General features: G+C 36.7%; 1 protein-coding gene across 6 annotated transcripts in view; it reads right to left on the reverse strand.

Moving 5' to 3' along the window:
- Nucleotides 1-14148, reverse strand: part of CEP83 (centrosomal protein 83) — a 117879-nt gene that overhangs the window by 36819 nt on the left and 66912 nt on the right. For all 6 annotated transcript variants that reach the window (XR_010932529.1, XM_067697559.1, XM_067697558.1 and 3 more), the window contains 3 exons: nucleotides 13201-13332; nucleotides 2966-3217; nucleotides 16-147 (listed from right to left, as the gene is read on the reverse strand). Coding sequence is in view for 5 of the 6 variants with exons in the window: in XM_067697559.1 (XP_067553660.1) it covers nucleotides 16-147; nucleotides 2966-3217; nucleotides 13201-13332 (516 nt within the window). In the remaining variant the exon portion in view is untranslated. The remainder of the gene's footprint in view (nucleotides 1-15; nucleotides 148-2965; nucleotides 3218-13200; nucleotides 13333-14148) is intronic.

Below are 14148 nucleotides of genomic sequence, written 5' to 3' on the forward strand. Positions count from 1 at the left end.
CTTAAGACAACTTACTTTACTGGTCAATGTATTTATTTCCCGTTCAGCTTTATGCAATTTACTAATTAAAGTAGTGTTTTGTTCATTGCTTGATTGTAGCTCTTTTTCCAAGCGTTCAGCCTGTAGTTTAGCTGACTGTTTTTCAGCCTTTTATTAAAATAAAATATTTTAAAATTTGTTGACAATTTTTCAATTATATAAAAACAAAATAAATACTATTTAAATAAATGTAATAATCATACTACCCAAAATTATTCAAAACCTCAACAATATTAACATATACCGAAGTAACAAGAGTTTTCACAAAGCAATTGGTAGAATTCATATGCAAGATATTTGCCCCAAGAAATATGCAACGAAGTTATCTGGACAAACAACTTATCAACAGCCTCCACCAAGATAAAACCCATACACTTCTCTCATGAGAGAGAGAACCTAACACACTCACTTGATACCTATTTACTACTATTGTGGACATAATTCAAACAAGCATTTTGGTGGATTTCAAGTACACAGCAGATATGAAAAAGCATATTACAAGGTAGAGGGGAGGGCTTACGTGTAGTAGTAAGAAGTGAGAACTGAAAATCTAAAATCAATGGAGATTAGAAAACAACCCCCAAGAGATTAAAAATTCAAAATCCTCGACTAATCTGGAGCTTCTGGAAGTATGGGCAAAGAACTCAATAGCTCCTGAACTCATCACATAATATTCTTAATGAAGTAAGCTGTCAAGAAAATTTCCAGTTGGTAATACTCATAGTACTCTTTAATTAGAAAGGGAAAACTAAATGCTTTTTAAAAATACTTCTATTCAAAATAGTTAAAATGAAAACATTTTGCATTTAAAGGATAAGCTTCAGTTCTGCAACAGCTCATTTCCTATATATCTTAAATATGATAAGGAGTGTATTCAACAAATAATTCAGAAAAAAAACCCCTATTTTCCTCACATAAAAAATGATACTCTTCAGGCACAATGATAGACAAAAAAAAAAATCAAAGAAAGGCAGGCTACCTGTCATGTGCGTATTTTCATTTCATCTGACAAATGATAAAATGAAATACAGGCTCTTGTGAAAGAACCTCCCATCTTTTGTCATCATTCAACTGGTCCTGAAAATAATCACTCTAAAGGACCTCAATGCAAAGTTTCACACTGAGATCACATACCATACTCAATCGCAGTCATCCCACTGTCACCGTGTAAATACGTTAAGGATAGAAGGATGGCAACATAAACACTTCATTCTGAACTGCCTCACGTCTAAGGTCCAATGATACTGACAATTTAAATTCAGGAAAGCACTAAATACTGCCAGATGTTTCATCCAAAAAATAAAAAGGTGACTTCTACTCTTCAAAACATATTAATGTACTTCTTGTACCAGTTTGCTGTCCAGAAAAAAATCACTACTTTGGATTTGGATATTGGATTTTAATTACAAACTAGGTGCACACTAATTTCCCTCCAGTTCAAATTACCTCACAACTATTCTGAAGAAAACAAAACATTTTGGACTGCTCAAAATAAAATTTTAAAAACTATCAAACTAGTATATTTGCTACACGTAAGACACTAAGGACTAGGAGGAATAAGCATTATCTCAATAAAACTGTAAAGGGGTCCAGCATATGCCACTGTGGAATAAGAATTATTTGGAGCTGAAGGCTTTTGAGAATCAACAGACACAGGACAAAGTTTTTTCCTGAACTCCTCTTATCTATCTAAAAGTAGAGCCTCTAAAAAGAATTTAAGTGTTAGAAGTCCCCTCCGCAGGGATTTCATAACTAGGGAAGGCCAACTTCTATCACAGAAGACAAGAAGTCAACACCAGGATAAGAAAGCACCTACACAAACAACATCACAAAATTATCATATCTGCCATTTGTTTTCCTAAGGGCCCGTTTATCTTTCCTAAAAGTCATTTCTTTTCCTATAAGTGTCCTTTCTCCCCCTCTCTTTTCCTTATTAGAATGGTATATACGCCCCAAACTACTATTGCCTCTTTGAGTCACATTTTTCTGTGAACTCCTGTTTACGTACATGAATAAAAATCTATCTTTTCTCTTGCTAATCTGTCTGTTGTCAGTTTAATTCACAACCCTTAAACTCTGAACCTAAGAGGGTAAAAGAAAAGTTTTTCCTCTCCAACAACAGAAACAAGAACTTTCATAGGAAGATACCTCTAGGAGTACCAGCTTAGCTCTGCCAGCTCTTTTCTTTCTCTAATGAACTCAGGGAAACAATTCAGTAAAGGCTTATATGCATTAGTAGCCAAGTTCAATTTTGTAACTCCGGCAAGAAGCTGTCATAATATAAGTATGGTATTTCTGTTGAAACAGGATTTACGATTTTAAGATCTTGAATCCCAGTGTAAGGAAATAACTAGAAAGAAATTGCTCTTTCTGGTTTGAGGTGACTTTAGTCTTCAGAAACTCCATTTTTTTTTGAATTTTGCATATTCTACTCTGTGGCACTGTAAAAGTTAAATCATTTCAGATAGGCAACGTGACTCCCAAAGAATAAATAATCCCCTTGTAAATATGGTAGCATAGCTATTGCTTATGAATCAAGAGCTTTCTTCTTTACAAAAAGTATATATACTCTTGGGATTCCACAAATGCGTCAGCGTTAGATTGGTGAGCAGACATTTATGCCCTAAAAAATCAAAGGCTTGGGCTTCCCTGGTGGCGCAGTGGTTGAGAGTCCGCCTGCCGATGCAGGGGACACTGGTTCGTGCCCTGGTCCGGGAAGATCCCACATGCCGCGGAGTGGCTGGGCCCATGAGCCATGGCTGCTGAGCCTGCGCGTCTAGAGCCTGTGCTCCACAACGGGAGAGGCCACAACAGTGAGAGGGCCGCATATCGCAAAAAAAAAAAAAAAAAAAAAAAAATCAAAGGCTTGTCAACTGCACTTTAAAGAAAGTACGCGATATCTACCGAGAAGCAATTAAAACCTTACCTCCAGGGATCTGACTGTAGCCTGCATCTCAGCCAACTGCCGCACCTGAATTCTCTGGACATTTTCTACCTGAGCACCAGAATTTTCTTTTTCAGCTCTCAATTCTGCTACTTCAGCCTCTAAACCTTTTAATTTCTGACACAAATGGACTTTTTCTCGAACAAGTTGCTCCACTCGTTTGCTGTCTCTTGTGGGATCAACACTAAGCAGCTGGTTATGTAGTTCTTCTTTATCTTTCTCCAGTCTTGCAATCTGATGACAATTTGAAAGAAAGCATACAACCTTAAATTATTGAATTTTCAGCCATGAACATGCTTTACAAGTCAGTAAATTAAAATTAAAAATTGTACAATATGAAAAAAAAAGCTCAGGTGGTAAAATGAAGTACAAAGGAAAAAAATCCTAAAATGTCACATTCTTCATTCTGTACTTGGCATGACTCAAATGTGAGGGCAAGGATCTTGTCCTATTTTCCCTCCATCTCCCCGTGGTGCCTAGCACAGGGCTTCATCAGTTGCTGACTAAAATTCAAAACTATAAGTAATACTATAAAATAATTAAAAATATGTCAAGTATTTTTAAATTCATCAGAACATTATAGGGGTTTATGCAAGATCATATTGATCTTGCATAAACTGATTACTCCTAAGCTTTTCCTCATGTGACAGTAATTCTTGGGCTATATCTATACTAATAAAATCATCTATTCCAAGGCAACTTAATTTACAAAAAAAGCTGCTTGTCCATATAAGTAACAACAAATGTGACTGATGAGAGCTTTTAAATAATAGCTGAGAGTTTCTTAAAGCCCTAGTTGTAGTGATGGCCTAGCTCTTAATTCTCAGATCCAAGAAAGAGCTGAAAATCATTACTCCAGGGCATGTAGACAAATCACCAAGGAACTTGTTGAACAAAAATACCAGTGGTCTTCTCATTCACGCCAACCATCGCTGACAGATCTCATGTGCCCCCAAATCAGGGGATTTCAAACTGCTTCCTAACCTCTGAGGCACTTCAGAGGCCCCTCACCTCCAGGAATGAGGGTCCAAGTAATCACAGTAAAACTCATTCTTTTGGGCTTCCCTGGTGGCGCAGTGGTTGAGAGTCCGCCTGCCGATGCAGGGGACACGGGTTCATGCCCCGGTCCGGGAAGATCCCACATGCCGCGGAGCGGCTGGGCCCGGGAGCCATGGCCGCTGAGCCTGCGCGTCCGGAGCCTGTGCTCCGCAACGGGAGAGGCCACAGCAGTGAGAGGCCCGCGTACCGCAAAAAAAAAAAAAAAAAAAAAAAAAAACCTCATTCTTTCCCTCTGCTGATCTCGCCAACTCCCTATCCCCTACTATCACCACCAACAAACCTTTGTTGTTAACCACAGCAGCTCCTCTTTTTAGTCTCTTTTTATATATGGGGTTTCTTCAGGTGATTTAACTTAAAGATTCAGTTGATTAAAAAAAAGAAAAAAGAAAGTTAGAAGCGCCGGCTATAAACAGCACCAGGGGTTGTTGTAGCCAGGAGGAGCTTAGCAGGCTCACTCTAAGCCAAAGGACTTAAAGTAATGCTCTGCAGCCTGGGCAAAAATGGCCCAAGGGACAACTGATTGCTCACTTTGCTATAAGTGAATCTAAGAAGTGTGAGACCTCCACCCCAGGGCAGAATGTTTTCCTCATCTGTAAAATGAGAGGTTAGAATGAGGCCCTCTAAGATCCTATTCAGTTCTAACATGTAGTGATTCCAGTTAGGTTTTGGACATTAAACTGAAGCTGAATTAAAGATGTCAATGGGAAATACAGGTAGAGCTATCCACAGAAGGCAAATGCCATTTCTTCCCAGAAAATAAAATTTATTATAGAAGGCAGCTGTAAAATTCAGGGTCAAGCCCTCAAACACTCAACTAATTAGTGTCTCCTATTTTTCCTCCCATCCTTTACATAAACATTACCCCCAAGGTTTGGTCCGCAACTACCTTTTTCCCTCCATCTTTCCTTCAGCCAGGTGTGTGACTTTGTGGAAGTCACTTTTTCACTTTGGCATCAGTTAAAATGAAGGGCTGGGCTGGAAGATCTTTAAGAAACCACTTAGCTTTTGCATGAGGAAATCCAAATATTGTTGCACTGTGCTATATCAGAGGTGTGGCAGCTCACTGATATGAAACTCGGGTTCAAACAATGGTGCCCTTTACTGAGTACTTAATATGGATCAAGTGCTGAGCTAAGTGTTATATATAAAATTGCATTTAGTAACAATAATTTATCCTGTAGTCTTCATTTTACATATGGGATCAGACAGCTAATATTCATGACCAGCATGTTTCCTATGTTATTGCTTCCTCCAGTAGTTTTAAAAGGCATCTATGTGATAGTTGAAGTGAGAGCTGAAGCTCTGGACTGAGCTAGCTAATACCAAATTCAGCATTAGATCTCACATTGATAACTCCTTAACAAGAGTTCTCTACCAAGTCACTCCTCCCAAAACTGGTAATCACTGCCTTCTAACTTCTCTATTCATTCATTCATGCAACAAATATTTATTGAGTACTTACTGCATAGGCAGCACTGCTCTAGGTATTAAGGATACATTAGAGAACCTAGCAGATAAGCAGAGACAGCCAGCCGGCTCCCAGTATCTAACAGGATTGGTTCCAGGACCTGCTACAGATACCAAAAACCAAGGGCTCAAATCAGTCCTCTGTATGGGCGGGTTCTACATCTGCCGATTCGACCAGCCGTGGATTGTGTACAGTTGACCCTTGAACAACATGGGTTTGAATGGTGTGGGTCCACTTATATGCAGTATTGTATGTGTATTTATTTTTAAAAATCCAGGTATAAGTGGACCCACACCGTTCAAACCCCATGTTGTTCAAGGGTCAACTACAATCATAAAACCTCTGTTCTGGAGGAGCTCATATTCAATCACTGCTATCCATCCTCTGGGTAAAGATCTTGGACACAGCCTCCGCTCTCCCCTTTTCCTCCAATCTCAGATTCACATGTCATCTCCCTTGAAGTCCTGAATTCCCTAATGACATGATGTTCAACATCTTTTCAGGTGCTAAGTTGCCATTTGTATATCTTCTTTGGTGAGATGTTTGTTAAGGTCTTTGGCCCATTTTTTAATCCAGTTGTTTGTTTTCTTATTGTTGAGTTTGAGTTCGTTGTATATTTTGGGTAACAGTCCTTTATCAGATATATCTTTTTCAAATATTTTCTCCCAGCCTATGGCTTCTCTTCTCATTCTCTAGAGTGTCTTTCAGGGCTTCCCTGGTGGCGCAGTGGTTGGGAGTCCGCCTGCTGATGCAGGGGACATGGGTTCATGCCCCGGTCCGGGAGGATCCCGCATGCCGCGGAGTGGCTGGGCCCGTGAGCCATGGCCGCTGGGCCTGCACGTCTGGAGCCTGTGCTCCGCAGCGCGAGAGGCCACAGCAGTGAGAGGCCCGCGTAACGCAAAAAAAAAAAAAAAAAAAAATAGAGTGTCTTTCAGAGTGGAAAGTTTTTACTTCAATGAAGTCTAACTTATTATTTCTTTCATGTATCAAGTACCATATCTTGGTGGTGTATCTAAGTCATCACCAAACCCAAGGTCATCTAGGTTTTTCCCTACATTATCTTCCAGGAGTCTGATAATTTTAAGTTTTACATTTAGGTCTATAATCTATTTTGTGTTAATTCCTGGGAAGTTGTATGGTCTGTGTCTAGATCCACTTTTTTTTTTTTTTGCATTTGCATGTCTAGTTGTTTTAGCATCATTTGTTGAAAAGATAATTTTTCTCTACTCTGCCTTTTCTCCTCTGTCAAAGAACAGATGATGCTATTTCTATGGGTCTATTTCTCAACTCTCTGGTCTGTTCTATTAATCCGTTTGTCTGTTCTTTTGCCAACAGCACATTGTCTTGATTACCATAGCTTTATAGTCAGTCCTTCAACTTTGTTCTTCAGTATTGTGCTGGCTATTCTGGGTCTTTTGCCGCTCTCTATAAGCTTTAGAATCAGTTTGTCAATATCCACAAAACTTGCTGGGGTTTTGACTGGGATTGTACTTAATCTACAGATTAAGCTGGGAAGCACAGACATCTTGGCAACATTAAGTCTTCCTCTCCATGAAGGTGAAATACCACTCTATTCATCCTTTGATTATGTTCATCAGATCTTCATTTAGATCTTCTACATATTTTTTTAAGTATTTCATTTGGAGGGGGTGCTAATGTAAATGATGTTTTAAATTTCAGATTCCACTTGTTGATTACTGTCATATAGGAAAGTGACTGCCATTTGTATATTAACCTTGTATCCTGCAACTCCACTGTAAAAGCTGCATTAGTTCCAGGAGTTTTTTATTGATTGTTTCAGATTTTCTGCACAATCATGTATCTGTAAGCAAAGACAGCTCTATTTCTTCCTTCCAAATTTGTATGTCTTTTATTTCCTTTTCTTGTCTTATTGTATTAGCTAAGACTCCAGTACAATACTGAAAAGGAGTGGTAAGAGGGAACATCCTTGCCTTGTTCCCTGATTTTAGTGGGACAGCTTCTGGTTTCACACCACTAAGTATGACGTTAGTTGTACTTTTTTTTATAGATGTTCTTTATCAAGTTGAGGTAGCTCCCCTCTAGTCCTAGTTTGCTGACAGTTTTATCATGAATGGGTGTTGGCTTTTATCAACAACTTTTTCTGTATCTATTGATATGATGATGTGATTTTTCTTCTTTGGCCTACTGATGTGATGAATTACATTAGTTCATTTTCTAATGTTGAACCAGCTTTGAACGCCTGAAATAAATCCTACTTGTTCATGATGCATTATTATTTTTATACATTGTTGATTTCAATTTGCTAATATTTTGCTGAGGATTCTTTATTATTTTTTTAATTTATTTTATTTTACTTATTTTTGGCTGCATTGGGCCTTCGTCGCTGCACATGGGCTTGCTCTAGCTGTGGTGAGTGGGGGCTACTCTTCGCTGCGGTGTGCGGGCTTCTCATTTTGGTGGCTTCTCTTGTTACGGAGCACGGGCTCCAGTAGTTGTGGCTCCCAGGCTCTAGAGCACAGGCTCAGGAGTTGTGGCACATGGGCTTAGCTGCTCCACGGCATGTGGGATCTAACGACGTGGCATCGAGGATTCTTGCATCTTTGTTCATGGGAGAGTTTGGTCTATAGTCTTCTTGTAACGTCTTTGTTTGGATTAGGTATTAGGGTAATGCTGGCTTCATGGACTGAATTAAGAAGATTCCTTCTGATTCTATCTTTAGAAAGAAATTGTAAAGACGGGATATAATTTCTTCCTTAAATGTTTGGTAGAATACAACTATGAACCCAGTCCTTTTATCCTGGATGTCAGACATTCTGAATTTTATTTTTATTTTATTTCATTTTAATGTTAGGTTCTTTTGTATTCCTTTAGGTACGTTTAAATCTTTGTTCTATTATTCAGTTAAGTTACTTAGGAATAGTCTGATCCTTTCAAATCTTTCTTTTACACTTGTTAGGCAGAACCAGAGTAGCCACTATTGTGGGGCTAATTTGGCCCTACTACTGAGATAAAATCCTTCTGAGTCTTCTATGCAATGCACCATGCATTAGGTGGCCTTTCCACTCTGGTGGACATAAGATGAGGCAATCTCTCAGAGCTCATTTTATTTGTTTCCTTCTTTTAGGGATCACTGCCTAGTACGTACTACCTGTTTTCTAGTGTCTGAAAACCACAGCTTCCTATATTTTGTCCCAGTTTTTAGTCAGCACCTTAAGTTAAATTCAGTCCCTAAAACTCTACGATGGCCAGAAGCAGAAACCCCCAGACTACCTAGATTTGATTCCTGGCTCTACCACCTACTAGCTGTCCAACCTTGAACCAGTCTCTCAGTGCTTCATGAGCGTTTTCTCATTTATAAAATGGGAATAATGATTATCTAATCTCTAGGGTTGCTGACAAAATTCCAAGAATAATAAAGTGCTTCTCCCAGTAAATTAAATACAAATTTGTTTTCTTTCACTTCTTCAACTTCTGTAGCTTCTCACTTACAAATATGAAATCTATTTAAAAATATCTACTATATTTATTATGAAAATTAGTACTATGATTAATGCTGTCAGGTACTAATAGTGATAATACCATTAATTTGAATGTTTACTATTTGTCAGGCATTATGGTAAACATTTGGCACATGAAATTTCAAGTTCCCTGATCTTTGTTTCTAAAGTCAAGTTAGCTTACCTTTTTATATTCCTATTATTCCAAGTTTCCCCTTTTCCCCTATATGTATTAGAATTGATTTTTCCTATATCAATGATGGAAAACAAAACCATTTTCTCATTTATTTACACTAAGAAGAAGGTAGCACTTAAATTATTTACAGATTTAAGTTCATATTTTAATCTAATTTTGGAAGATAACATCTCCTTTCCTTAAACTCCTTACTTTCTCCTAGTAAGAGAAAGACAGTACTAAGAACTTTCTCCCCATGACTATGTATTTGCCTCCAGACATAAATATGGAAAGATCAGACGATGGGATGCAAGAACTGTTGGGAAATGAGGTGATGTTCAGTGTCTTTAGAAGAATTCTACTCAAACTGAACAAGAGAATAGGGATAATAAACACATGCCTTTTTCAGGCCCCGAGAGGTCATGAGTGTAGTAAAAGATAACTAACTGTGACTGATAGGAAAAGCTAGGGCAGAGAGCACCTGAAAGCAGAGCAGTCAGAATGATGGTGAGATGAAGATGGGGGATGCAGGCACTGTAATGAGATATGTGCCCTCAAAATACTTAGAGGATCTAAGTGCAGACCTGACACTGAAAACTCTAACATGCTCAAGTAAAGGACAAGATCATATACTCAAGAAATCTGAGCACGTGGAACTTTAAATAATGATAATAGCAACTACCATTTATTGAAGGCTTACTATGTGTGGTCTAAGCACTTTACACACATTAATTTATTAAATCCTCAAAACAACTCCATGAGATAGATACTACTGACAACACCATTTTATAGATGAGGACACTGATGCACAGAGAAGTTAAGTCCGTTCCCCATGTCATGCTAAATGAACATCTGAAATGTTTAAAATTTTACAGGCAAAAAGTTAAGTTTTTGAGATATTCAAAACTGCTTTCACAGAAAAGTTTAATGAGTAAAATTTCACAAAGCCCTTCTTAAAAGTTTGCTAAAATCAATTCCAGAGAATTCCAACTGTGAAGTAATTTAATTTTAATTTGGGAGACTTTTATCTATTGTAATGTATCAATAGTTCAGAGTAATCTGAGAAGGGTGTAAGTTAGAGAACTTGGAATATTTCAGATAACGGAACCCACCGGGACCTAAAGCAGAACTCCAGATAGAACTTCAAAACCTATCAGAACAAAAAAGAAGTGTTTTGAGAGATTTCATGATGTCTACCGACATACATGTCAGGATAAGGACCCAAAGAAGGAGCGCATTATCAAGTTCTGTGCTACCAGTGCTATAATGAAAAAACAGCATGTGGTAACAGGGACCCAAAGAAGTTCTCCTTCTTTGCCATAGGAAAGTTGGCTTCTCACCAGCCCCATACAAGCCAAGGTAGAGCTCAGCCAGTTTGGAAAGCATGATGGAATAATCTCGGAGACCTGTCACTATGTACTGTGTCACTGACAGGTCTTCATATGATGCAGTGCTCACTGCCCTCTCTCAAGATCTTAGTATCTCCACTGGATTACTCTTTCACTCATTCAGGCTACATTACAATCATCTGTACCTAAAACTCTTTGTACTGCTCTTCATTACTATTTGCAGAAAAATATAAAATCAGAGTCCTAATAAAATATAAACACACTAGTAGCACTTCCAAATAACAACTATATATGTAACTTCAGAATTTCATCTGTATACAGTCAAATGCACTGAGAAATCATGCCATTATCTTTTTCATAAAGATATCTTCTTTCATATACTTTTTAAACTTCAAAATATCATGAGGGACATGTGAATTCCTAGAGTGCTCCTCAGGAAAACACTGACAAAATCTTCCTCAAGTATTCCCCTATGAAACAAAACACTAAAGAATATTCAGTTATTTCTTTTATCTGTAGAAGTGAAAATGTACAGTATTGTGTGATTCCTTAATTAATGCAAGAAAATCCAATTATTTTTAATACACCAAGCTAATATATTTTATACCAGTTAAAATTGTAAAGTTGATAGATGGCAAGAGTAGGCTTTACTTTGAAGTTTTACTGCTGTTTTGTGTCCACATCATCTCACTGGTTTTTACTTTAACTGTAAAGAGAAACTGGAGTGTAAAGATAAGTGATGGAATGAAAGCAGACACCCAATTATCCACTAATTAATATTACTCCTGCATAATCAACTAGGAAGTAGAAAGGAGAAAACTTCAGTCTTTTTTTCCCCCCACAACTCACACACACACTGTATTTTATTTTTACAAGAGATAAGCTGACACCAAGCATTGTAAATGGATGACCACAACAAAAGCAACGATGACTGCAATTATCAAACATGAAACACACTCATACGAGAACTTCAGTCTTATTAGAAAGTTTTACTTTTCTAGCCTTTACTAATCATAGCTTCTTAGCTAGCCGTTTATCTCCAGATTTCTAAGAATGTCATAAGACATTCCAATTAGAAAATTATTTAAGATGCCACTGGCACCTTAAAATTTTTAATGAATATCATTTGGTCTTTCATGGGTGAAAAACAGAATAGGCATCAGGTTTCAGATGCAGGTTTCATTCTTTAAAAACACAATAAAACTAGAAACTACAGAATACAAATAATCATTACCAGATAAACATCAACATTAGACTTTAAAAGCAAAGTATAAAATAAAGCATCACTATCTTCAGCCTCAGTAGTTACTCTTCAATATACTAAACCTACATTTTAGGTTGGAAATCTTTTTATCATTCTTTTTTTTCCACAGGAGAATTTTTATATGTAGTTCCTTTAAGTCTATCATAATTACAGACTCAAAATCTTTCAAAATCTTACATAATATAAATCAATTGATCTCTCTACAATATTACAGTGGTTAGATGGCCCCTAATTAGCATGGCAACCTCAAATCATTAATAATTTGAAACTTAAAACTCTGGGTAGGAGTTGGGGTACCTGAGCTCTACTGTTAACTTGGCTGCTGAGTTTCTGTGAGACTTTGGGCAAGTCACTTATCTCGTGCTTCAGTGTCGCCATTTAAAATGGAGAAAATAAGACGGTCCTGCTCCATATCACTGACCATAATAGACATGAGATCATATGTAAAAAAAAATAAATAATTTTTTTAATGAAAAAGACTATAATTATTTATAGTTTTTTGGTACCAAATTCTTAATGGACTCAAATGATCCAAAGCTCATTCAACTTCTTACTTTTCAAACAATCATGGAGGAATTTGCTCACTGATAAGAAGAAATCAGTCTGATCCAATTAGTAATTGGTAAAGGAAGGAGAATATATTTTAGCTCTTAATTACAAATAAAGTCAATGCAATAAATGTATTATGAAGATGTGTTTGTACATAGAATGCTTCATGTAAGTATGGACAACAAGCTATTTTTTAATAAATTCAACTAGCATTAGATTTCTTATTTGAATATAGCAACATAAAACTGATATTTCTCTCTTTCCATCCTGAAAAATCACCTAAAAGCAACATGAAGAATAAGAGACACAAACCTCGTTTTTGGCAAAATTAGGAGACAAACGACAAAATGAGAAGAGAGGCTGCCAAACTTAATAGATAGAGAATAGGGGTTTAGGCTATAGGCATCAGAGACAGAATGTTGCAGTTGTAGATGCCAGAAAGAACGAAGTGATGGTGATGGGCACACCCTAATGTATAAACCCCTTGTTTGTATCAGTGGAAACAAGGAGCATGGGCTGACAGCCAGAGCTCTCCTGAACATGGTTTGATTCCAATAAGTAGAGGGGGACAGTGCTAAATAAGCAATCACACAGACAAACTGTATTTGCAAAGAGAAGTCTGTCTCTGCTATCTATCTCCACTGACTGGGGCAAAATAAATTTTCTTCATCTTTTCCTCTTTTAACAGTCCAAAAAGAACATTCACCAGAAAAATGTTGCTATAGAGCAGATGAAAATCATGACAAATACTTAACCATTAATTAATAAAACAATTATGCAATCAACTTTAGGTTGAGATTCACAAAAAATATAAAATCATAAAATTTTATTGACTAGCAGGATAAAGACTAAACTAGTATAATCAGTCACTCACCTCTGATTCATATTTTATTTTTTCTTCTTCTAAAATACGTGCACATTCTTCTTTCTGGTGTTCAAATTCTGATTTGAGAAATGTATGCTCATAGCGAAGTTTATTATATTCAGCTCTATACTTTTCTACTTCCTAAATTAAAAGAAGATTGTAATTTATCACAAATTTATAAATGAAATTTGTACTCACTTCAAAAATCACCTTTTCAAAAATTTTAAATTGTTTTATACTAAGAGCCATTCTAAAAGTAAAAAATTAAGCTTAACAGAAGTATAAACAAATCTTGGAAAAGTTCTCATGACAAGAATGCTACAAACAGAACTAGCACACTCCTGAAAAGGTATCAGTAAAACAAATTACCCTTCAATTAATCTTATTTCCTCACTGATTCTAATAATAAAAATGTATTAGCATGTCAAAACTTTTGACCTCTGGGCTTAATAAAATAATATTTAAAAATGTAGCACACCTTTCAAAATAGATTTTTAAAATTCTGTAATAAAATATAAAATACCCCCTTAGAAGTCAAAAAGGATGAATTCTAAGTAGGTAAATGATTATTTGAATGTTTAGTACAGTAACTCAAGGTTCAGTCAAATATTACAATGATAGTCCAATTCAACACACTAGTCTGAAGTATATATGTAGCACCAACTCTCCTCACTAACCAAGAACACATGCAATGCCTATGCTCTAAAATTCTGCTTCCTAACACTTCAAAAGCTGCTGGCATTCTGAATCTCAATAAAAACTCAGGTAACAGAGCAGGAAGATGGAGACACTATTCCAACATACATCAGGGAATTAATAAGGAAAGCATGCCTCCTAAAATACTCAGCTCACTATATATCTTTAGTTGAAAGATTTCTAAGCCTGTTTACAAACCAAGAAAGTGGGTTTTGTGATTTTATCAGAAACATACTTTTTTTAAAAAAAAAAAAACATGCT

This window comes from Pseudorca crassidens, chromosome 11 (genome assembly GCF_039906515.1).
Source record: "Pseudorca crassidens isolate mPseCra1 chromosome 11, mPseCra1.hap1, whole genome shotgun sequence".
Taxonomy (NCBI): domain Eukaryota; kingdom Metazoa; phylum Chordata; class Mammalia; order Artiodactyla; family Delphinidae; genus Pseudorca; species Pseudorca crassidens.